The sequence below is a fragment of the Paramisgurnus dabryanus genome, chromosome 7, assembly GCF_030506205.2.
Source record: "Paramisgurnus dabryanus chromosome 7, PD_genome_1.1, whole genome shotgun sequence".
NCBI lineage: Eukaryota > Metazoa > Chordata > Actinopteri > Cypriniformes > Cobitidae > Paramisgurnus > Paramisgurnus dabryanus.
Genome location: NC_133343.1, coordinates 6,392,317 through 6,419,412, shown reverse-complemented (window position 1 = coordinate 6,419,412; position 27,096 = coordinate 6,392,317). Strand labels below are relative to the sequence as shown.

At 35.8% G+C, this 27,096-nt stretch overlaps 1 protein-coding gene across 1 annotated transcript in view; it reads left to right on the top strand.

Moving 5' to 3' along the window:
- myh11a (myosin, heavy chain 11a, smooth muscle) overlaps positions 1-27,096 on the top strand; it is a 52,988-nt gene continuing 25,892 nt past the window's right edge. The window contains exons 1-5 of the mRNA XM_065293695.2: positions 1-145; positions 8,505-8,867; positions 11,108-11,264; positions 17,158-17,185; positions 25,661-25,760. Of these exons, the coding sequence (XP_065149767.1) occupies positions 8,526-8,867; positions 11,108-11,264; positions 17,158-17,185; positions 25,661-25,760 (627 nt within the window). The 5' untranslated portion in view covers positions 1-145; positions 8,505-8,525. The remainder of the gene's footprint in view (positions 146-8,504; positions 8,868-11,107; positions 11,265-17,157; positions 17,186-25,660; positions 25,761-27,096) is intronic.

Genomic DNA, 27,096 nt, shown 5'->3' with positions numbered 1-27,096 from the left:
CCCGCCCCTCCGTTCACAGCGCGTTTAAATGATGTTCTCAGTGTTTCAGTGTAATTTGGACTGTTCGTATTTGGAGTACCTCACAGTTGCAGGACTCTCCAAACCCTAACTTTCCAAATCCCAACAGCGAGATTTCATCTGCCTTGTGAGTATGCAATGATTTTTACATTATGCGCATGTTACTATAGTAAATTGTATTTTACCGTTGTAGCTATATTATACTAATCGGTACGCTACGCTTAGTGTTATACTACATTATTTTGTGGGTGTTTTTTTTTTCTTTTTTATAATTATTTATTACAGTTAACACGGTTATTTTTCTGCATATGCATTTAAATAATCCGTGACTGTATGCGAGTTGATGATGGGCTGTCAAGCGTGAAACGTCGCGTGCCTCACTTGATGCTGCTCATCCACGAGAGAGGCACACAGGGAACTTTTACCGCAGCTTGCTGTCAGCATTAAACTCTTTTGCAAAATGTGTTATAACTTATTGTTAACTTAGATATAGTGTGCAGTCATTCAATGTATGTTGTTGTTGTTGTTGTGCTTAACATCACCATCATAACGTATCTTCAAGAAGTTATGAGCTCTGAAAGATTATACTGTACCAGGACCTGTCCACCCGCTCGCATCGAAAGCTTGACTTCAGCAGAGTCTGTCATAGGAAATGGTTGGGGCAAGTGCGTTGAATGAGAAATGCATTGACAAACCAAAGAGTTTCCTGTTCTCCAAATATGGTTGTCAAATGCAGCAATTCTGTTGAAGGTTGTGGTGAGCTGTAGACACTGTCATCTGACAGTCCTTTCATTTCCCACTGGTTTGAAGACATGTACAAACAGCAAACCGCAGACAACGGTGTGATAAAGTCAGTCTGAAAATAGTGAATTTGATATTATATGTATTTTTGAATTGACCAATGATTTTGCAGGCATACGGTTGAGATGATAATCTGATTGACTATTACTGTGAGCCTGTATAGATAAACTATTCTGGTGCTTTGGAGAAGTCAAGAAGAGTAAAAATGTTTTATAGTAAAGGAGGTTAAAACAAAAGTTAGTCTATTAAACCAGGTGTAAAAGGAAGTTGTTAGCAGCACTTGGATTTTACGTTTGCCTGTAGCTAACTTTAAATGATGACTGAAGATGCTTTTTTGACATTTGCGGTTTATAGTTTTGTTCTTATCATTGTGTTTGTCAACCGCTTGATTCAACACCAGATCTGAAGTCAGCTGTTCGACTACTGCAAATAATTCTGTTTATTTTACGAACGCTGTCTCACAGTTTATTGTGCTTGATCTACACTCAAAAAATGGGTTTTGTAGCACTGTTCATTATACACAAATGTATTTAGTTACATTAACACATACACATTTATTTTTAAGACAAAATACAAGTATAATGTGTTATGCTAAATCAATTGGTTATTCACTCTGGTTTACCTAACTACCTATCTTTAAACTAAAGTAATTGGTTTACTTTTGCGATTCAAATACCGGATGTGACGTCATTTAACGACTTCCACGCACGAAGACGGCGCGCAGATGATGGTGTTTCGGGTAAGTAAACAAAATACGTTTTTTCTTCAATCTATCTTAAAACATTATTGAGGCAACTTTATTTTATGTTGAAGTCGATGGTGTTGGTGTTTGATGGTGATGATTTCACGTCATTTGTGCAGCGGTGAGGTAAAGTGTGTGATTTGTGCGTTTCAAATGTAATGGAGTGCTTCACGCGATCTGTCGTGTGACGTGTTTAAACCGTATTAAACGTGATGTACTCGTGTTTAAACAGTATTAAACGTGTTGTTCAATTTCGGGTCCTTTGTAGGGTTTTATGATAGCAGCAGTGTTGTAAACTGTGTGATTTGTGCGTTTCAAAATGAATGCATTGCTTCACGTGTTCGTGGTGAGTTGAACTTCGATTTTCCGTCGTGTTCCGGTGATAACTTTAGCCATTGAACTTGTTTTACTGGTGAAAATAGTGCTTTTGAAACGTATTTTCCTGTGTTTAGTTAGAGGATTTTCTCAAGGGGTTCTTAAAGTTTATTTTTTGTTGTTACTCTGAATGAATATTTACTTAAAGTAAGTTATGTTGAAATGTAAAATTTGTGATCTAAATTACTAAAACATTAAAGACTGCTGCACGTGCGTTGTGGGGGTTATCATAGATATCATTGTACATATTCTAATTGATATATTCAAGACATGGTATGCTCTACTTGTTCATTTAAGTAGGAATTATGCTACAGATGTAATATTGCATGACGACAAAGGCCCACTTTCACTTGTAGTTTGTGTGCATGGCATGCAGTGCACTGTCATAAGAAAAAATAATACTTTGCTCACATAAACAGTCCCTTAAAGAAGAGTAAAACGGTATTTTGCATGTTATCAGGTTGTGATTTCCAATCAAATGTCAATGGGACACAAAAACAGAAAACACAACCAGCCTTCACTGAGTGATTTTAAGCCTGGTGTAGTTTCCATTGCTGAAATATTATGAGAGGTCAAAAGTTTTTATGGTGATGAGGCAAGTGATGCTTTTGTTCATGACTGAAACCAGATGTGTTTTATTAAAACAGAGTATTTAAACTAGAGCATATCACACTGTTTTTGGGTAAACTGCATTGTATGGTAAATTCTGTCAGTGCCTATTTTAGTTAGCTGATGATTATCCATTGCTTGAGTTATTGGCTGGTGCTTTGTTTGATGGTGACTTTGAAAAAACAAGTCCACGGATATGTTGTAAAATATGCTTTTATTTTGTTAAATGGACAATTATAAGTTAATGTTTCTTAACCATACTTACAATTGATTTAAAAAAAATAATAATTAACTAAATTTTACTTGTTTTCCACAGTCATACCACAATGACTTCTCCAGTCTGGCTAAAAGTTACAACAGGTGATCCTTCAGTATGCCATTCCTTCTTCAGTGAGTGACCTGTCAAAGGAAATAGAAAAACAATGTAATCTACAAAGACATTTAAGGATGCAGTTCATGGACTCTGACTTGGGCAATTAGTTTTTAAGTGAAATTAAATTTACTCAAGCCCAAACCAGCTGGAATTTCCAGTGCTGCTTACCATATAAAAAAAAACATGCAACGCTGAGGTCAACTACTGCCCTTACCATCCACAAACAGAGACATCCAAAACACTGGAAGTAGTCAGTGTAATACTTCTGTCTGAAATTAAAAAGAACAATGAGAAAACATTATGAATGCTGATGGACATTTTTTTTATCAGGAGACATGAGGGTTGTCAAGGAATCGTCTTCAATAGCAGATTTCAAAACTAGATGGCATGTTCTTTTCAGAAGGGAAGAGGTGAGTGAAAAGTTTTTGAGTCATTTATGTTTAACTTTGTTGGCTTTGTGGTAACAATAATTTATTGTGTTTTGTAGATTTGTGCAGAGTTTAAAAGAATCGCAACAGCCCTATTGGTGTCTACATACTTGGCGAAGATGGATCAATATTCTGCAAAGCTTATAAGGATCTATGCAAAACGAGGAGTCGTCAATTGACTGAGAATTAAAAACCTGCTGGTTTCCACAACACTGGTATGAAGAACTGCACTCATTAAAACCTTATAATAAAACTTCTTTTTGCACTGGTGAAATTGGAATTAGAAAGTTTCTGGAACTTGTAAAAAAGAAACAAAGGTACAGTTTAAGGCAGGGGTGGGCATCGAGGGCCACAGTCCTGCAGAGTTTAGCTTCAACCTTAATCGAACACACCTGAATGTCATTTCCAAACAGTTCTGAAGACTTCAATTAGATTTTTCAGCTGTGTTTGATTAGGGTTGGAGCTAAACTCTGCAGGGCTGTGGCCCTCAGGACCAGGAATTGCCCACCCCTGGTTTAAGGTGTCCCTTTTTGTTGTTGTTTTCCACTTACATGCTGTATTTTGCATAATAATCTAAAAATAAAGGTAAATGTTTACCTGATATTGTGAATGCTACAATTAATACAATTTTGATATTTACATATTTAGACTGACAGCATTGATCAGGCTCCGATCTTTCTTTGTCTACCTGAATGAAGACCTGACCAGTCTAATTAAAGAGTATTTGGTAAGTATATGTGCATACATATACTTTGCTGTATTATCAAGGAATTGAAATGTTGTGGTATCCCAGGTGAAAAAGTAGTTCACTTCCATAATGTACTTACAGTGCTCTATTTTTAAACTAATTTATACTTGATATACTAAAAATTATTCTTTAGTTCTTTTTAAGATGTTCTTAAGATTATCTAAGTGTACTTATGTGTGCTGTTTTGAGACATGATTATTAACTAAAATGTGCTTTGAATATACTATCTCTGTTTTAAAAATGTATTAGTTAAAACTTGTAAACTTGAACCCAACTTTCAAAGATGGGTTCAAGTTTACTACGAGTGGTACCTAAATACATTTTTAAAATAAATTTTTAGCACATTTTGTTCATATTCATGGTGTCTCAAAAATAGAACAGGGAAGTACAATTATACCTTGTTCACACTGTCAGTCTAAATGTGATTTTGGTGCATATTTGAATCCAGTCACATTTAGAAAGTGTGAACTGCCAAAAACCACATGAAATCAGTGTTTTTTCAAATCTGTTTCGGGCTACATCCATGGGTGGTTTAAAATCCTTTTCAAATCGCATTTCTGGAAATCCAAGTCAGTCTGACCGCATTTGTGTAGCTTTTCGGTTATGTCATGCTGTTGCGTCACGTAAAACATAAACACGTCAGATGTTGAGGCAGATTGTCGTGCCAGTGCAACGTCATTGCCATAGAAACATTGTAGATAATCCAGAAAACGGCAGAACGCTACAGGACGCACAGAACGGTTGTGATCCACAATATGGACAATGAGTTTGTCAAATCGGATATGCCCTGAAATCTAATTTAGACTGACATTGGGAACAATGTTCAAGATGTTCTTAAGGTTGTCTTAAGAAGTACAAAAGAAGAATTTTTAGTATATTATGTACAAAATTAGTGCATGAAAATAGAGCACTTTAAGTACATTATGGACGTGTACTTTTTCACCTGGGATAACTTTTTATTTTATCTCATCTCCATGGTATTTCAAACCTTCTTTCTAATGCAGAAAACAAGGTATAATAATGTTGGTAAGCAAACAATACTTGCCCTCTTTGACTTTTTGGCTGTTGTACATTATGGAATGAGACCGTTCTTAAAATACTTCAGTTTTACAGAATCAAATGATGTGGTTTTGAATAACATTAAATGGTAAATAAGAGATTTTCTGAACTTATTAATAAACATAAAATAATTGTATCATTGTCATTCTCACCTGCAGGATTCAGATGCACCCAGTACCCAGGAGGCGATCCAGAAGATGGTGATGTGAGTCCTTGTTGTAAAAATGTATGGTTCAGACATCGAAGACAGCCCAGCAGATGTTGGAGTGTTATTGAAGGGATTAAGAGTTCTTGGACCTCAACAACATTGTGTATGCGACAACACTGCTGATGGGACTGATATATGCACTGAACTTGAGCTACTTTCCTGAATTCAGGTACACTTTTGAAGTATTGCAGTTGTTGTTTCTGGAGCTAGATGGGAAGTAACTATCTCATAAAGTTCAGACGCTGAAGACCAAGCCTTTTGCAGATGTTTTGAGAAAGGAATGTTTTAATATTTCATATGTAAATGCCATGTTTTTTGAAATGGAGTTTTCGTGCATTTCATTTGTCAGTAACTGTAAAAAAATTGTAATGTTGTTATAAGGTTACATTGTAATATCCAAAGTCCTTAAAAACTTTGCAAGCTTTTCAAGTTGATGAGTGCATCTCATTTGTTGGTATATCCTTCTGTAGTTTAAGTGCAATAAACATGGCTTGAAGAACTGGTGTATGAGATTCTTTTTTTAATAAAATGAATGCTATATAGAGTTTATTACAAAAAGTATATTTTTGTGTGTGATGTACTTGAAATAGACATTGTTGTGTTAAAGTAACTAAAAGTAATTGGATGGAACCACTGTCCACAATGTAATTGAGTTCAGAAAACGTAACAATCTTAAGTTGTGGATAAGTAACTAAGATAATTTTGTTGAACATTACCACTTCACATTAGTTATTTATTATTCAATTGTGTGGCTGCAAATAAAGAATTTGGCATTGACTGAAAACAACCCTTAAATGTTAAAATAAATTAACTGGGTTGTGTGGAACCACTGTCCACAATAAAATTGTGTTCGTTTAAAGTATAATTTTTTTGAGTGTAGGAAGCAATTTACAATATTCATAATAATGTCATGCCAACAGCTGGTCTTGTTAATCTTGCGTGTGGATTTATCATAATAAAAACTAGTAATAAAAGAAACTGAAATGACACAGCTGCTTACGAGGAAAGGAAAACCAGATGAGATGGAATGAGAAAAGGAGTGGAGGAAACTTTTCACAGGACCAGGGGTCAAAAAAATCCATCCACACGACTCGTGGTCACATGATCTTCTGGGCTTTAGGCCCACTTGACCCTGAGCCAATGAGGATGCTCATATAAGCTACCTTTTCATTTTGATAATAAACTCTGGTTGAATAAAGTTTTCACTTGGGATGTTTTTAACCCAGCATTAGGTCAAAAAAGGACAAACCCATCCCGATTGTAATCTAACCTATGCTAAACATGAAAATTTGACCCTTTCTGAGTGGGTGTTGGACAGCCCGTTTGGGTTTTATTTAAAGTGAAATTGTCATTTAAAATGAAAACAGAGACTGATGGGTTAAAATGAAATTGTTTGATTATAAAAAAAGGACACAGGAAGTTCCCTCTTTTAATTAACTTTGTTTATCTTGGAAAAACGTTGTTTGTTTGCTGCCCCCAAGCATTTAAAGGGCGTTTAAATGACCCTTTTTCCTCTGTTGTGTTTTCGGTGGGCGATTTTCGGACAAAAGAATGTGGCTTTTTGACTTTCATTTATTCACTAAATATGTAAGCATCATAAAATTTCTGTTTTTTATACAACCATCTGTATAGTATGCATCATACTTTGTAAAGAAAAAGGTCACTGGTGAGGTTTGACTTATTCGAATTATATTACATCCTGGCTAACTGCAGGTTCGTTCCCTTGTGTAAGCATAAGTTTTGTGCTTGATATACATTTCAGTCTTTAATGTGATGCTCGCTGCTGGACAATTTTATTGCTGAGGACTAAGTATTTGTAAATTTTCGGTGTGACCCCATACTGTGCCTTCTTATAAACAATACACAGGTCAAAGGTTTTTCACTTACAGTACTGTACTTAATGCATATGGCTGCATGCATGTCTAATGCAATTGTACAATCAGTAAATAATCAAGCTGAACGGCTTCATAAAGATGTCACTTTTGTATTGTTTCCCAAAAATTGCTTCAGTTGCAAATACTCCACGGCTGCACCTGCCGCTTGACAAATTTACTGTACAGAATAGACTCGTTTAAACTTCCCTTTATCAACCCAGCAGAGGAAGAGAGAAGGGTGGGGAAAAAATTTAGGAAAATTAGACCCCCACCAACCCCTGACCGTCCCTTCCTAATGTTATCGTTTTGGAGTAAACTGCAAGTCCAGCTGGAGGCATACTATTCCCTATAAGGGCTTTGTTTGGAAGTTCACTTGCTTCTGCTGTTTAGGTCGACAGATCGTCTACTGGCTTGAAGGCAACCTTATATGGTCATTGCAGCACGGGACCATTGCAGCTGACCTACCAAATTACCCAAAAAAACAGCGTTATTGATTATCACATGCTAGTATTAGTTTTGCAAATGGAGTTACGTTCAGAGGACTTGTTTAAAAAAAAAACTTTCTTGAATTTCCCTGCGTGTTTGTCTGTTTATCTTGGTTAATAGGGGATGATGGGGGTGTCCCGTGTGACCTATGCAGTTCTTGTTTGGGGAAAGGTTGTTTGGACTAACTTTGCACGAGTTACATTAATTGTTAGTGTATGACAGCACCAGAAATCTTCCTTAAAATGTATTTTCGCTTAGGATAATGTATACAAAAACAGACACTAGGCACTGGATGTTGAATTTTGTGCCGTTTAGTTCTGTTATTGTTGTAACTTATTTCCACGAAACTCATTAGCGGCAAACTGATTTACTTTTAGACCATAAACTAACAATCTGGAGACTTTGAACTTGGTCTTTAGTGTTTGAATATCAAGGTTGTAGTTGGGTAACACTTGTATGCATGTACTTGCTAAAGTAATAAGAGTAAATTATCAATAATTATTTAACCCTAATCCAAACCTTATATAACATATGAGTAATATTAATTGACAACACATATATATATATATATATATATATATATATATATATATATATATATATATATATATATAATTACTATATATATAATTACTATATATAGTAATTATATGTTGTCAATTAATATTACTCATATGTTATATAGGGTTTGGATTTCAATGCATATTTGCAATGTATAAGGAGGACACCCTAAAATAATCTGTAATTGAATATTGTCTTATAATTTTCTTCTCACATTTGCAGTTGTCTCAACCCAAAATCAAGATGACGAAAAAAGGCTTGTCCGAAGATGAGAAATTTCTGTTCCTGGACAAAGATTTTGTTAACAGCCCCGTCGCCCAAGCAGATTGGACAGCCAAAAAGCTGGTATGGGTCCCTTCCGAAAAGCACGGGTTTGAGGCGGCCAGCATCAAAGAGGAACACGGTGATGAGGTTCTGGTCGAGTTGGCGGACAACGCGAAGAAAATCACAGTCAACAAGGATGACATCCAGAAGATGAACCCACCCAAATTCAGCAAGGTGGAGGATATGGCAGAGCTCACCTGCCTGAATGAAGCTTCTGTGTTACACAACCTGAGAGAGAGATACTTCTCCGGCCTCATCTATGTAAGTACATTACTGTAAAGTAGCAATTCACAGATACAACATTTTTGTGCCGGTACTGATATTCGATTACTTACGATGACATCTACCAAGAACAATATATAGACGGGTTAAGGATTAACAACATAAACAAACGGCTTTCGTGGGACAAACGTAACTTCAGATAAACTCCGCAAAGAATCAATAACAACAGAGTCCTTTTAGAGTAGTTCATTTTTGATAACAAGCAAAATAAACAACAAGTAGATTAGTTCAAATCACAGCTAAAGCTTATCAGAAACTACACTGAGCTAACAGTACTGTGTAAAATGCGTACCATATAATATACAATGTAACTACAGATCAGCTGCCAAACCTCCCTTCACATAGCGGTGATCCATGATTGTCGTCTCCACTCGTCTTTAGGAAACCAAAACATTTGTTATTTTTAATGAAGTATTTGTTTCAAAGTTCAATTAAGCCACTAGTCAGACCAGTAAACAAACACAGACTGGAAGTTAAGTTCCACCCAGATGTGTAACCGCGACAATGCACGTCCGTCCGATGAAACGTCTATTTACCGATATGTATGAGCTGTAACTGCTTGATTCACATTATTATGTCATAAAAACCTAGAAGTCCGGAGAAGTTCAATTCTGTTGTCATTAGTTATGTTTCCATCAAAAGTTGCGAATTAAACTTAATGCGCAAAACTGGAATATCGCATAAAACATACGTGAATAAATCGTCGAAAAGCACAAATGCTTCACTTCCTTATAAACTGTCGCCAAATGTCAAAATGAAAAATGGAATTTGCTGCAATATGAGAAGCCACTGTGGGCTTAATTTAATCTATAATAAATTATTTGCATATCAACGCGTGCAGACAAAAGCAATAAACGTGTTAATTTCATATTACATTCGAAGACGGTAGAAGCCTGCTGTCGCGTAAGACAGTTCTGGAAGGTCATTATACCGAACAACTTTGTTGACACGCTTAGATAAGGCATTTCAGAATGATTAATTCTCATGACTTTTTTAAATGCGCATTAATGAGTTTATTCGGAAAATGTGGTTCCATGCAGTTCATATGCGTGTTATGCTATCAGATAAGAAATTTATCCGACTCATACGTTTTATGTGCATTTTTAAAATGAATGCGCATCTTGAAGTTTCCATCCAGCTTTTTTTATGCGATACCCCAAAATGCGCATACAAATTTTGGATGGAAACATGCCACCTATTTAACTATTGTACTGTTAAAAGTGAAAAGTTGGATCAGCTTAAAAAATTACTTCAATTGGTAACACCTACACTGCAAAAAATTATTTTCAAGAAAAAACTTTCTTAGTATTTTTGTCTTGTTTACAGTAAAAATTTCTAAAAATTCTTAAATTAAGATGCTTTTTCTTTAAAAGCAAAACGACCCCGGAAAATAAGTAAATTAATACAAGCAAAAAAATCTGCCAATGGGGTAAGCAAATCTTTCTTGGATTTTTCTTGAATTTTTGCTTACCTCATTGGCAGATTTTTTTTTTTGCTTGTTTTATGCACAAAATCACTTAAATTTGATATTTTTGGTCTAAAAACTAGACTTATTTTCTTGGGTCGTTTTGCACATCAAGAAAAAGCATCTTAATTTAAGAATGTTTTGATATTTTTACTGAAAACAAAACAAAAATACTAAATTTTTTGTAGGTGTTACCAATTTAGGTCATTTTTTTAAGTTTACAGTGTGTGTCCTAATTCAAAATAGTCACATAGTGATGCAGGATATAATCTGCTGTTACAGTAAATATATCATCGGCTGTTTTAAAACAATTGTCCAATGTCCGATAGTGGAATAAAATGCTTTTTTCTGTTGATACCGAATATAGGCCGATTTATAGTATTACATGAACTGTCTTTGCTTAAGAATGAGAAACTACAGTCATTAAGGATTATATAACTTCCACCGGCCTACCACTAAGACTGCACACTGTTTTGGTAACAAACCATAAATTTTTAGTCCGAAGATGCAAATAGTCAAGAGAGTTGTTTAAAGTTTTGGGAACAGAAGTCTTCCATGTGGAACGGGTATGACAGAGCTATGAAATATTAAGCACTAATGTGTATAGCGTCAGAGCTAGACCCCTCAGAAACACTGTACAGTATGTTACTACTGTATATTTAAACTTTTCTGCTGTTATTAATGGATTCATACCATTACGCTTCAAACATATAACATATAGTATGCTGTAAACTAAAAATGTGTTGTTTTTCAGACATACTCTGGCCTGTTTTGTGTGGTGGTAAATCCATATAAAATGCTTCCGATCTACTCTGAGAAGATCATTGAAATGTACAAAGGCAAAAAGCGCCACGAGGTCCCTCCTCATATCTACTCCATCTCGGACAACGCTTACAGGAACATGATGCAAGGTGATGCTTTTGAGAAGTTATTTGATTCTGTGTTTGATACTTTAAAACTCAATCCCAAAATAATCCAGGAAACCTTTTTTGTTATGCAAATGGAAATATGACTTTCATTATGTGCTCATATAGCTGAGCATTGAGCTGTCAGCACAAAGGTTGTGGGTTTGATTCCCAGGTAACACAAATATTGATGAACAAATGTATACCTTCGTAAGTATCTTTGGATTAAAACATCTGCCAAATGCATAAATGTTATGATAAGAATGAGCTCTGTAAATGTAATTTGTGTTTGTTTACTTGCTGCGACAGCGCTAACAACAGCTAGTCTTAACAAGTCAGTGGTGTGGCGTGTGCATTTGTATGCATGTGTTAACAGGTCACACATCTAATGCCATCTTGAATACTTGTAAAAAGCTGATCTAGGTCACAGGAACTTAAGCTTGAAGCACCCACATGCTACTATAGAGCTGTCTACAACCAGCCATAGTGCTAGAGACCGATATTTTACACCTAATGTAGTGTTGGCAGCTTGCTGCATATTAATGAGCAGCTGTCAGCAGCTTTCACACGTAGGGTTTTGTTGTTTTAAAATGACTGACTTTAAACCTACTACAACAATAGGGACTTTCAACTTTTATAGACAAAGGGACTGCTACGCTATAGCCAACCTACTGTATGGACGGCCAGTGTAGAAAACCAATATTTTCCTGGTTACATTGTCACACTGTTCCTCAAAGGTAATTGTAGTAAGTAATGTGACATTTATGGATTTGGTAGACACTTCCAAGAGACCTACAAGAGAGAGGTCCAAGACACCTACAGGGCATTGAAGACACATGTTATTAGTTTGCTTGTTCCCTGGGAATCAAACCCATGACCTGGGCATTGCTAGTGCCATGCTCTACTAGTTGAGCAACAGGCACACGGTCATGCTACAGGAACATTCACTAGATTTAACATATGTTACACACTGTACACTGCAAAAAAATATTTTCAAGAAAAAAATTCTTAGTATTTTTGTCTTGTTTTCAGTAAAAATATCTAGAAATTCTTAAATTAAGATGCTTTTTCTTGATAAGCAAAACGACCTAAGAAAATAAGTCTAGTTTTTAGACCAAAAATTTCAAATTTAAGTGATTTTGTGCATAAAACAAGCAAAAAATCTGGCAATGGGGTAAGCTAATTTTTCTTGAATTTTTGGTTTAAGAAAAATTTTCAAGATTTTATTGCTTACCCCATTGACAGATTTTTTTTGCTTGTTTTATGCACAAAATCACTTATATTTGGTATTTTTGGTCTAAAAACTAGACTTATTTTCTTGGGTTGTTTTGCTCATCAAGAAAAATCATCTTAATTTAAGAATTTGTAGATATTTTATCAAAAATATCAAATTTAAGTGAATTTGTGAACTAAACAAGCAAAAAAATCTGCCAATGGGTTAAGAAAAAAAGAAATTGTAAACTTTTTTCTTAAACACTTTGTCTAAAAAGGTATTTTTTAGGTCATATTGCTCATCAAGAAAAAATATCTTGATTTAAGAATTTTTTGATATTTGTACTGAAAACAAGACAAAAATACTAAGCAAGAAAGTCATTTTTTTTTCAGTGAGCAAAAGCCAACAGTACATTGTATGGGTCAAAATTATCGATTTTTCTTTTATGCCAAAAATCATTAGGATAATAAGTAAAGATCAAGTTGCATGAAGGTATTTTGTAAATTTCCAACTGTAAATATATGCAAAATTTATTTTTGTGTGTGAATGTGGTTGCTAAGGACTTCATTTGGACAACTTTAAAGATGTTTTTTTTTTTTGGGCACCCTCAGATTCCAGTTTTTCAACTCATTGTATCTCGGAAAATATTGTCCTATCCTAACAAACCATACATTCATGGAAAGCTTATTTATTCTGCAAAATACTCTCAGCCCTGTAAGCATTCCTTATTACCCACAGAATGGTAAAAGCATTGTGTAAAGGCATTACATATTACAGTTTTTTACAAACTCTAGGACACATTTCTCAATACTTAAGGTCACTTTTGCAAAACTCTTCACACAGTTCTCCTAAACAACTTTCAGCTTAGCAAAGCAATTCACTTCACATTCAAAATGCACTACAACTACCAAAACACTTTATTTAGGTTTCAAATCAACTCATTCTTCCAGAACACTAGCAAAGGTTGACATCCGACAAACACACTTTGTCACCCGCAAAACAAAGACCTAAAAAACACTAACAACATGTAGCATTACACAACTTTTTTTGTTTATAATTCACTGCAATATATGTTACTGGAATGAATCAGACATGATGCAGATGCAATATTTTATGTAGTTTATTATATATGTAGAGTAATTCCAAAATACAAGAATTTGTATACACACCATCCACTGATACAGATACAATAGTAATGCTAATCTACTCGGTCTTCTTCATTTGGCCAATTGTTTTTATAGCATTTATTTTTAAGATTTAACAGAAATGTAGCAAACTGCTGTCTTATTCAGTTTTGTATTATGTTATTGTTTTGAACATAAGTAAAACAGTATGTAAGCATGTGCAAATTGGCCTGTATGTATAAAGAGTTTTGCCAGTTGTTGTGTCTGAGTGAGAAAAGAATTCATGAAATTTGAGAGATGTAGTCATTGAATGCATTTTGTGCCAAAGCAATGATAATTGATCCTCATTTTAGCCCACATAGGCTTCAGTTGTGCTCACTGTGTGAAGAGTTCTGCAAAAGTGACCTAAGTATTGAGAAATGTGTCCTAGCGTCTAGGGGTGTGATGAGACACTTAATCCACGAGACGAGACAAAACACGAGATTGAGTTCACGAGAACGAGACGATATTTTTACACTTTTTAAGAAACCCTCAATGATAAAATAAATGAATAAGAAACTGAAATCACATTCTTTTAAAATGTTTTAACTAATCAAGGACTGGCCCTAACAATTATTTTGCTAACTGATAATGAAGTAATTAGTTATTTTGGGGTAATAAAATAGACCCAAGTGAGCAGACACATTAAAAATTACATAATAACGAAGATGCAATAATAATTGGTTCAAATAAAGTATTAAAACCAAGTTACATTAAAACAACATTAACAAACTCATTACATTTGTGGCCTATAAAAATAGACCCAATAAAAAACATTATGTATGTATTATAACAAATGCCTGCAGGGGGCGATAGAGGACTCGTCTCGCGGACGCTGTCTTCACTTTCACTTTAGACGGAGAGAAACGCTTATTTTTAGCCAAACAATGTTTAAATCCATATTAATATTTAATATATGTTAATTTCTTTACACTAGAAATGATACAGCCACTGTCATTTTTTGAGCAAGAACATGCAGACATTAAATCATGTAAACTATGTGTGAGTGTTTAATCTGCTGAGACTTCACATCTGACACTGATCAACAGACAAACACAACTCGTCTCAGACTTCACATGAGCCCAAACGAACATTATTGGAAACCTAAACAAGAGAGCAAACGCAGTAAAAGACAGAATATAATGCATGCACTGTAAAAGGGTCAAACAGAAAGCTGCATCCTCCGGAGGTCGCATATGCAGGCTGCATACGTCATCAAGGTTTATTTTAGATCATTAACTGAGCATTACATACGCAAGTTTTGAGCATATTACAACAATTTGCGATTAACTAAATAATTAGTAAACTTTATAATTGTTAATAGTTTTAATAAGACAGTGATGAAGTAAATGCAGTTTAAAAATGCGGCTTCCGAAGGATGCAGTCTTTTATTTGAGAAACGGCCAGCATTTCACCTCCACAAGAAATCTCGCGAGACACATGTAATCTCGTGAAACACATTTAATCACGCGAGATCTCGTCGCACGAGATCTCATCACACCCCTACTAGCGTCTGTAAAAAACTGTATTTGAATACAGACAAGGAACCATTTTTGACATTGCAAAACAATTCAAGTCGTACTTCATATTCCACATATTTCCATTGCAGTTTTGCTATATATTACTTTTTATCGAATAGCCTGAAAAACCTGCGCATAAACGCTTTTTTGCGATATATAAGACTTTATGTAAAATTGCTCTTTTTCCATTCCATTTTCATTTCGCTATTTCAATTTGGGCAATTTAAAGGGTAATTATAATGCAGCTACTAAGAACCTTACAAAAACACATGAATTTCACTTTTTTTTAACATGTGATTACATGTGAACAACATCAATTTCACATGTGGAAAAAAACATGTGATTACATGTGAAATGCGTGTTTTTGGAACTTTTGTGTGTGAAACACATGTGAAACCCATGATCACATGCATGTGCATAAGGTGGTGTTAGATCAGGTCCCTACGCCAGACAAAATATTTAGCATCCAGCCCTGGATGCCAGATCCTGGCAGAAAATATAAATTACTCAGCGGAGCTGTTAATACAAAATTAGTGTTTAACAGTCTACTGTCAGTCAACAGGTCGATCGATTAAAGCTTGAGAAGAGCAGAAGCAAGAGACAAAGTTTTTGATGGTAAATAGGAACAGAGTTATATTAAACATTCTCAGTTGCATATGTCTCGATGTTCAAACTTCGTCTAACCAGCATGAATTCAACATGTAATGTTTATACCAGAACTGCTTAACAGCAACATCCCATAAACGTTGGGCTTCCATAAACATTTTCTTTATCTCTGTTTACACAGACGAGACAGCTCATGAAACTTCCCAAATATGAGACTAAACAATAATGAAATTATATAAAATATAGAAATATAATGAATGAATGAATAAACAATAATATAATGATAAAAATGATCAAATAATGAAATTGATAATAATAATAATATTATTGAATAATCAAATAAACAATCATATAAATAACCTAAAATTATTATGTAAATAAATGATTAGGAATAAACTAAAGAACACAAAAATAAAAACATTCTGCACGTGAGGATCTAAGGTAGGATCCTTTAGTGGTGACAATTTGTTTACATGTGATCACGTGGGTTTCACATATGTTTCACATGGCAATTCACGTGAAATTCACACAACAATGTTCCAAAAACATACATTTTATGAAATTCGACTTTTCTGTTACAATCTAAGCTTATAACGGCATATAAATGCTGCACAGCCAAATGATTTATTTATAATTCAATACTTGCATCTTTTTGTGAAATGCTGTGGCTAAGGTACAGAGTTTTCCTATCAGTGTGTTTAGATTTGGTTTCCTGCGTCCCGATTGCCACGGTCTGTGCCTTAATTAGGAAGAAACATGGAAACTGACCTCATGTTGTGTGTGGAAACGTGCCCAGCTTAAGTCATATCCAAAATGAGCTGTCGTTCATTGTGTTTACAACAGTGGACTGTTCTGCAGTATAGTAGATAAGTAGAATAGGTTAACTTACATGCTTATTAGCTGGTTGGGCACTGGTCCAGCGTTCAGAATCCTAGATAAAAGCCAAAGTTCATATAAATGTGAAGTTCACTGACATCTCACCTCAGCTATTATTGTGAGGTTTAATAAAGGAAACCTTAAATGGAGCCAAGATCACATCAGAAGGGTTCCAGGTTCTAATTTTAGCATTGTGAATCAATGATTGTCCCGTTGTTGAATTGTAAAGAGAGTTGAGTTCGTTTTTCTTCTAAGCGAATCAAATTACTGCATTGCAAACCGAATGTTTTTGTATTATCTGTATTCATGAATGTGGTAATGACATCGGTATTCTTCGGTCATACTGTGTGCTCATAGTTTACATGGCAGGAAAACTTTGCTCTGGTCTTAACAGCACTACATGTGGTCGATGAATGTCAATGTATGTCTCAAAATAAAATACATTGTGTGATGTTTTAAAGTGCATCTCTTTATATATATATATAATAGGCATTGTAACACACAATCTTCTCTCTTTACAGACCGAGAGGACCAGTCTATTCTTTGCACGTGAGTTTTATTTATCTTATTCTGCATCTCCACTCACTACTACTACATCTACTTATAGCTGAATCTAATCTAGACATTATAAAAAAATAACAGCGACCAAATATTAACAACACAAATCATAGTTAGTTTAGTATATAGAGAAATATTTACTGTGTAACGAACACACACAAGTCAACATTCTTGCTGGGATCATAAACTGGTTTAGATGTTTCTCAGCAGTGGGAACAATTCAAATGAACCCTAAGGGTCAAGTCCCCTCAGTGACGCCCTACTCACAGGAAATGTGCCCCATGTCTTGATGCTAAATCCAGATTAACTTGCATGCTGGTTTTATTTGTGTTTGTTTGTGATTTACTGTTAGTATTGGGCTTTTAATGTGAGAGTCTGATGAGTTTCTGGGGGGCCATTTACACAACAACGTTTTTAACCAAAACTGGGAAAGTTTGTTTACGCAACAACAACGTTTTGGGGTCCTGTAAACACAAACTTTTGAAAAAGGGTTTTAAAGGGCAAGTTTTCAAAAAACAATGCCTTGTCATCTCGGTGTAAACTATATAAACGCAACTTTGTTATAACCGCATGTGCATGTGTTTATTCAGGGGCTGTCCACACGGAGACGCGTATCACTGTATACGTATAAATTTGTTATCGTATTGGCGTTTCATCCACACGGATCCGGCGTTTTGGGAGACTGAATCCGCTATTTTTTGAAACCGGGTCCTAAAGTGGATAAATCTGAAACCGACACCCTTGCGGTTTCGTCTGTACAGCCAATCCGTATATTTTGTGAAGCGAAAACGTCATCACATCACGTGTCGGAAGCGTCACACCTAACAGCAACAACAATAACGGCGGACTACGTGATTGTGTTCGTGCTACAGAAGCTACTAAAGCCTACTAGCTTTATTACAGCAAAATCTATTGCTTCTATGCAATTGTGGTGACCAACAAGCGATAATGGACAAAACCATACGTTGGCTATGAGCATGCTCAAAGTCTTCTTCTCCGTGTATAGTGTATATCTGTGGCAGAATTACAGCGCCCCATACTAGTCCGGCATATATACTACACCACTTTCAGTCGGTTTCAGTGGTTTCGTGTTTACGGATTATTTTTTTAGAGCAAGGAAAAAAATGATCGGATAGGGAATGCACCGGCTTCGTGTGGATATAGCCTCAGTCTATACGTAGCAGTGTTTATCAATCAGGGGACCGGGGCCCACAAGAGGCCTCAATAACTTTCCAAAGGGGCCTCAAGATGACTTGATTAAAACAAGACAAAACTAGCATTAATATATTCTAAAACAAAGAAAAATTAAGATAATTCGTAGTGTTTGGTCTGTCAAGATCTGTCTTGTTTCTAGTATTTTTTATTTGGTAGAAATTGTTAGTAGGGGGCCTTCAAATATTGTTGTGGGCAATGGGGGGTCTTGAAGTAAAAAAGGTTGAGAACCCCTGGTTTATAGGCATACATGAGTATAACCAAAACAACAATGGTGGCCTACAGGACTGTGTGTAGATTGCTCACTATATTATTAAAGTTGAAATGAAAAACTGTAATTTTGGGGTATTTTTTACAAATGAATTATCTGTGTGCTTCATTATTATTTTTTTATTCATATGCCTTCATAATCTTTAATCAAAAACGCAAATCTCTATACTTCCTGTAATATGGTATGGCAGGTGAGCGGAGTGCGGGAAAAGATTGCAGCAATTAGCAACACAACCCAAATTCAAATGATCCAATCAATTCTCGATAGACAAATTCAAGTCCCGCCCTACTTGTTTTCATTCAGAAGCCATTTCACTCGGATATATATCACCACAGGGTAAATAAGACAATTGCTACTTCCGTTTTATAGCGACTTTAACGCTTCTCCAACAAAATGTTTGAAAAATGTTATAGTCCACGTTTACGTGGAATAATAGACCTAACCCATTGTCCTTCTAAACAAAACTGCTTGATGCTTTGACCGTCTTTACTATTTGTATTTATCGCTCTATAGAAGATTTTGTGTCTATCCTTCTGTTGAAGTAACATCGCCATCTACTGGCCTGGCACACATAAAACAGCATTTTTTGTCATTTTCACTGATCCAAGTATAGTTGCATGTAAAATTTTCAAAAATGTGAAGGAAAAACTTTTACGTTTTTTATAACATTGTTGTTGTGTAACCATAGCCTGAGGCTTCACATAAAACAGCGTTTTTAGTCGTTTTCACGGATCCAAGTATCGTCGTGTGTATGTGAAAAAAAAAACGAATTTTTTTTTACGTTTTTCACAACATTCCTGTCGTGTAACCATAGCCTGAGGCTTCCCATAAAACAGCGTTTTTAGTCGTTTTCACTGATCCACGTATCGTCGTGTGTATATGTGAAAAAAAAATTGCTGTCGTGAAACCATAGCCTGAAGGGGGTCACACACCGGACGTGCAGCTCAGCGTCGCGTCGAGTCACGTCTAGGACATCTCAGAGGTATCGTACACCGGAAGTGCACATTAAATAACGCGAGCTTAGTCAGATCGTGTCTACTTCAAAATGCAAAATATGCGTTAGCAGCCAATGTTAATCATAAATGATTTGGGACAAATATGATGTTATTAAATGTTAAACTATGTGAGTGGCGCTCTGTTGCGCGACAGGGATTTCAGCAACTTCCTGAGTCGTAGCTGGGCGCCGCGGACAGGCGCCACGTGCCGGCGCCGGTGTGCGTATACTCATAGAAAACAATGTGTTCGATTTTTTTTAGAACGACACTGCACATTCGGTGTGCGACCCCCTTGAGGCTCCACATAAAACAGCATTTTTAGTCGTTTTCACTGATCCAAGTATCGTCATGTGTATGTGAAATGTTTCAAAAATGCAAAGGAAAAACTTTTCCGTTTTTTTAATAACATTGTTGTCATGTAATCATAGCCTGAGGCTCCGCATAAAACAACGTTTTTAGTCGTTTTCACGGATCCAAGTATTGTTGTGTGTATGTGAAAAAAAACGAAATAATTTTTTCAGTTTTTCACAACATTCCTGTCGTGTAACCATAGCCTGAAGGGGGTCACACACTGGACGTGCAGCTCAGCGCCGCGTCGAGTCACGTCTAGGACAACTCAGAGATATCATACACCGGAAGTGCACATTAAATAGCGCGAGCTATAGTGTCTACTTCAAAATGCAAAATATGCGTTAGCAGCCAATGTTAATCATAAATGATTTGGGACAAATATGATGTTATTAAATGTTAAACTATGTGAGTGGCGCTCTGTTGCACGACAGGGATTTGAGTAACTTTCTGAGTCGTAGCTGGGCGCCGCGGACAGGCTCATAGAAAACAATGTGTTCGAGTTTTTTTTAGAACGGCGCTGCACATTCGGTGTGCGACCCCCTTGAGGCTCCACATTAAACAGCGTTTTAAGTCGTTTTCACTGATCCAAGTATCGTCGTGTGTATGTGAAATTTTTCAAAAATGCGAAGGAAAAACGTTTCCGTTTTTTACAGCATTGTTGTCATGTAACCATAGCCTGAGGCTCCGCATAAAACAAAGTTTTTAGTCGTTTTCACTGATCCAAGTATCGTTGTGTGTATGTGAAATTTTTCAAAAATGCGAAGGAAAAACGTTTCCGTTTTTTACAACATTGTTGTCATATAACCATACCCTGAGGCTCCACATAAAAAATTTAATATTTCACAAATCCAAAAATAGCTGTTATTGCATTTAAAAAAATAAAGAAATATAACATGGCCCTTTACATGCAACATCACTTGTTTCACACAGTGGCGTAGTTTCCGGGAGTATGGTAACCCAACACGAATCAAAAATAGCAATTACAACCCTCCCACTATTTTTACAACGAATAATGAAAACATACGTGACCCAGTCTGTGAAAACCAAGCTTAAGTCATTTTTAGTGATTTACAGTTTTTTTATACATCAAATCATTCTACATAATGTAAAGAACATTCTGTCAAAATATATCCTTGATATCTTTAATATTGCCTGAGTAAGGTCGAAATAGTCAAACTTTGATACTTCTAAACTCATCATTAGTTTTTGAGACGTATATACAGTTGACTACCTACCAATGTTAAAACTAGAGCTACGCCCTTGGTTTCACACCAAAAGAAGCTGTAAAATATGCGGATGCTAAAGTCATGTTATTGCTGCTCTGTGTCAAAGTGGCTTGTACAGTACCAGCATACACTGTTTGTAAACTTCCTGTTAATGTGGAGAAAGGAAATGGATGCAGTTTAAACAGCTTAGGGGCGCCTATAGTACAGAATTCTCTAATGACATCAAAGACCGTTTCCACATGGCTCTGCCCAACTCTCCCATGAAATGTTTTTGAAGTTGCCCCAGAGCAACCTGTTTTTTTTGTAATGAACTGTTTGGATTATGAGTAACCACCCGCAAAGAATGACAGGACGTTAAACTCCTGGGTATTTTAAAGCACTCATCTGAAGCTGTTAGTCTTTGAAAAGTCCCGCACCCCACGTGTGTTTTCTAATAACTCCTAATGCAGTGTATGGGGCCAGACCAATACTTGCATCACTCTTAGATCAGATCGCTGGCACAATCATTCAGAATTTTACAGTTCATGATATCAAAATGGTCAAACTGCGTATCTACAAACATTTTAGGTAATAAAATGGCTTTATATGTATTAGATGAGCTAATCTAAGGGCATTTCGATTCTGCCAAAGAACCAGCCCTGAAGCGGCAGCAGGGCTTTATGGATCCCAGACTTAGTTTTCCTAATATGGAAATGTTGGTGTGTCTGCGTGAAGTTTGGGATATGTACAGTATCTCTCATCACAGACAGCTAACGGCATGCAGTATTTAACCCTTGCAAAGAAAACACCCCACATAGTCAGAAAGAATTTATTCATAATACAGATTTATATTGATACTGTATAATCATAATGAGCGAGTTATTAATAATGTTTAATAATACAAAAATATTTAACATTTGCATCCTGATTTTGCATATTTTCAAACACTGTTTAATTTGTTTAAATTTTAAAAAAAATCATTTATTGACAGTATATAAAATTTGCAATGAAAAATATACAGTATAATATAATATAGGTGGTACATGGAAATTAACACAACTGCAAGTGCTGCTATAGAAATTTTGGGTACCACTTTTTAGAGTGTCTTTCTTACACATTACATGTATTTACTGTAGTAAAAACAGTACATTATGCATACTGTAATTACATACAGCTAACCCTAAACCAAACCTTTTAGTAAGTAAATGTTGTTAATCTTTATTAAATGTAAAATTGCAAAAAAGTTCAATTCAATTTTATTCAATTTAATTTATATAGCGCTTTTCACAATTAATAATTGTTTTAAAGCAGCGTTACATTAATAAAAGCAGGGGAAACACAGAAAAATCGATAGACAACATAAGTAGCAAAACACAGCGGCTGAGATTAAACGAAACAAGCAAGCGTAGTAATATGTAACGCATAAAAGTGGGTGCTAGGTTAAAGGAGTAGTCTACCCTTTTGCCATATTAAACTATGTGATTACCTCAACTTAGACAAATGAATACATATCTATTAGTGATGCACCGATGTATCGGCCGCCGATATTTATTGGCCGATTTTTGATGAATTTGAAACCATCGACATATCGGCAATAGCACGGGAAAGGCCGATACCGATTGTTTATTAATTAACTGCATAAAGAAATCCATTATATGTAAAAAATGTGTTAATGTTGTTAATAAAATAAATGCTGAATTGCAAAAAAACATTTTTGAAGGTTGTCATGCTCTCTTATTATATTTGTTTTAGCTTAATTTGTGCCTCTCTTATTATGTTGGTCAGTTGAATGTTAATTAGATCCAATCCATGTTCAGTAAAAATAATTTGATGCAGAAATAAACTAGCTAATAGACCAACTGTATAGTATTGTATACAAGTGTTTAATATCGGTATCGGCATCGGCCAGAAGTTGTCTGCAGACCTGCAAACTCCTCAGAGTAAAAAAGGTGACAGTGTCGCACGCACGGGGGGCGGGGGGGGGGGGAGGTTAGGGTAACCCCAGCTATATATTTTTGTGATTTTAATATGATTCTGAGCGTGACTTAACAAAAATCAGCATACTTTAATCAAAAAACATTGTTAAAACATCCTTGAAGCTTAAAGAGAATGACACATTTAATATTTTACAAATGTTTTTATTTACAACTCACGGAAACGCCTGGAAGTGTTGTGAAGCATGACACTGAAATAAAAAACAACAAGAGACAGACAGAAATGAAAAAAATATATTTTGCTGATGTTCGTGAAAGCTTTGTGCGACAGAGCCACTTTGTCCTCAGCCGGCGTCTGTGCAAGGTTGACGATGACGGGCCATTGTGAATGGCAGTGAGTGCTCCACCAAAGTGCCCAGAACCATTGCCTGAAAGTAAATTAAAATCATTAAAATATAACCTTGCAAACTATCATACATAGGACTAATATGATAAAACAACGTGTCTCCATACTGTATGGCTGATATGCAGTGAATATCAAAATACATTTCTGTTCAATAATTATAATAATAATGCATTTTATATGTAGGGCTCCTTACATTGAATAAACAATCTCAAAGTGCTAGTGTTCATAATGTAAATTCAACTAACAATACAATGTAAAGATTTCATTGACAGACTTTGATGCAAAATGTAGCCCTTTATTATACAGAAATTGGTTGTTGGTGTATTATCCTAGGACAACACGCTCGCCAGATTGTTTTATCTAAACAGCCCTATGTTGTTAAAAATTACTGTTTACCAGGTATACAGCCACCAGGAATGTATGGGGCTAGGCTAAATCCTAAAACATTCACAACGCGATGTAGAAAGATTAAGTGCATGCATTGAAAAAAATAGGTATGTATTAATTAGTCTAAGTTGAGGTAAAAACAAAATGTTGAAAAAGGGTGGGTTTTCCTTTAACATTACTCTCGCATCAGCTGTTGTGTAAACAGTCACATTTACCCACACCACGAATGACTGCCTGCGCAAGCGCGCACCACAGCCACCATAATGAATAAGTTACTCAGGGTAACGTTAGCTTAGAATTCGATTAGTAGCCGTATATCTCGGAACTCCGGGCAGAACACCCAGGTAACGATAAGCCTAGCTAACATTCGTCCTGCTAAGTTAGCTAACATTAGTCATTTTGCTCGAAGCATATAGGCAAACTTTATGCAAGGTCTACGTTTGTGCATTACTCGGCGTTGACTCGTTCCTAAAAATACAATATAAGCGGTAGCTAACGCTAATTAAATCAAGCAAACAACTAGTTGTCGTTTTTGGTCCAAAAAAGTTGACTTACCTCAAATAAGATGGTTCCTTCACGTTAAAAGTGTCCATCAGCCTCGCGTGGTAGAGGTGTGTCTCTCATCCAAAGGACCGCGCTGTCTTCAAGATTCTGAAGGAAGTGCTAAGATTCCGATTGGCCCAGAGGAAAGCATGCTAAGATTCCGATTGGCCCAGAAAAATGTCAAGTATAAGAATTATCCAATAATGTTTGGCAATTCTAGCCCGCATTGCATTCAGATAAAGGGCAGCCTTCCGACCCCCCCCCCCCCACACAAACCTAAAAAAAAACTCTCCGGTTCTATGCGATTCACGTGAATGACCCAATTGACCAAGAAAACGGCGATTGTCGCCGAAAAGCGACAAGTTTGCAGGTCTGTGTCTGTTTAAATCGGTATCGGTATCGGCCCAAAAAAATCCTATCGGTGCATCCCTAATATCTATCTTTTTTCAATGCGTGCACTGTACAGCGTGTCGTGAATGTGTTAGCATTTAGCCTAGCCCCATTCATTCCTATGGTACCAAACAGGGAAGCCACCACACACTTCCCTGTTTTTCCTATTTAAAGACTGTTACATGAGTAGTTATACCAGTAAGTGTGGTGCCACAAAATAAAACTTTTTTGGTACCATAGGAATAAATGGGGCTAGGCTAAATGCTCACACACATTTACAACGCGCTGTACAGTGCACACATTGAAAAAAGATAGGTATGTATTCATTCGTCTAGGTTGAGGTAATAACATAGTTTAATATGGCAAAAGGGTAGACTATTCCTTTAAGCCAAAGTCGGCTGACTCCCAGGGGTGGAAAAAAATCCCTAGGAGAAAAACCCAATGGGAAAAGTCCTAGGAGGAAAAAACCTCTTGAAAGATATATTTATGACAGTGTTTAAGATGTCTTTGTTATGACAACTTGACATTAACCAATACATCATAACTTATTACTATTATATTTTGACGTGTCTGTTTCATTTTCTTTTAAAAATTAAAAATTATTTGACAGAGTATTAACACTTATTGATATTTTAATGACAAGTTCAATTCGTACCACTATAGTTGAGGTCAAGAAAAATATTCATGATGCTGTTATAAAGTAACCAAATGTTGATAAAAAATGTTTTATCATTTTTGTTGTTTTATCATTAAATTGTTGTTTTATTCCTAGTGGTGAATCAGGTGCCGGAAAGACAGAAAATACCAAGAAAGTCATCCAGTATTTGGCAATGGTGGCCTCGTCCCACAAAGGCAAGAAGGAAACGAGCGCTGTAAGCATGAACTTTCTAAAACTTGCTTATATGACCATACAGTGTAGTCTTTACAGAGTGTTTTAGAGTCAACTGACAATTATAAAGTGATGTCACACATGCAAAAGTGCATTTTTGCCATGTATGAGCTGCGAAATATGGCCATTCTAATACAGTATATGGCCGTAACAGCACGACTGAAAATGTGATATATCTAAATAAGTAATGAAAGTTTCTTATTCATTCAGTGCCTACTGTATGTCATATAAATGTATAATAAAAAGTGAATGTTTCATATTATAATGGAAAGGCTTAACTTTCAGAGAAAAGTGAAGTTTAATATAATATTATTATGCTTCTGCATGCTTTTACTCTGACAATTTGATTTCCTTTAGTGCCCCTTTAAAGAGTTAGAGTAAACAATTACGCGAAAGGATTATACTGTTACTGTTAAAGTAATAGTTTACCCCAAAATAAAAATTAGCCCATTTTTTAATCACCCTTAAGCCTTTTCAGGGAAAATATATGACTTTTAGTAACACTTTACTTGAAGGGGTGTTCATAAGACTGACATGACACATGTCATAAACATGAAGGAGACTTTATGCACGTTTATGACAACTGTCATTAAGTGTCATTTGTTCAATTATGTCATTTATAATGCAATGATGACATTGTTTAAGATGACAACTTGACATCAACCAATACATCATAACTTGTCATGACAACTTGACATTACCAATACAACATAACTGACCACTTTTTACCAGTGATTTCATTAAAATGTCAAATTAAAGTGTTAATACTCTGTCAAATAGTTTTATAACAATGTCGTGAATATTCTTCAGTTCATAATGGTTTTTTTAGGTGTTAATGTTTCCTCCAGGTGTTATGCTGCTTTTACACCAGACGGTAGAGGCGGCAAGCGCAAGTTATTTACATGTTAAGGCAATGCAAAGACGTGATTAGGTATCCTGCGGCGCGTAACACGCGGTAGGCACGGAAGGCGCGTTGCCGTGGGAAATGCGCAATTTGAAAAATCTGAACTTTGGTGAACTTCTGCGCCGCGTTAACCAATCAGGACCTTGCTGTAGTAGTGACGTGATTACAGGAAGCGAGCGACGTGGCGAAGTCTCAGCAGAGTCGCATAAACCCCTCCCATGATGCGAATTTCCGTGTGAATGTCTCGAATGACTAGAATTTCATGCGCGTCCAACTACGTGCGAATAGGGCGTTTTTGCCGGCTTTACCGCGGCTGGTGGGAATGCACCATTAGAGAAATAATTGATAAAATTATATTTTATTGCATTTGAAGAGTTAAGTATAATATTATGACGTGTCTGTTGCATTTTGTTAA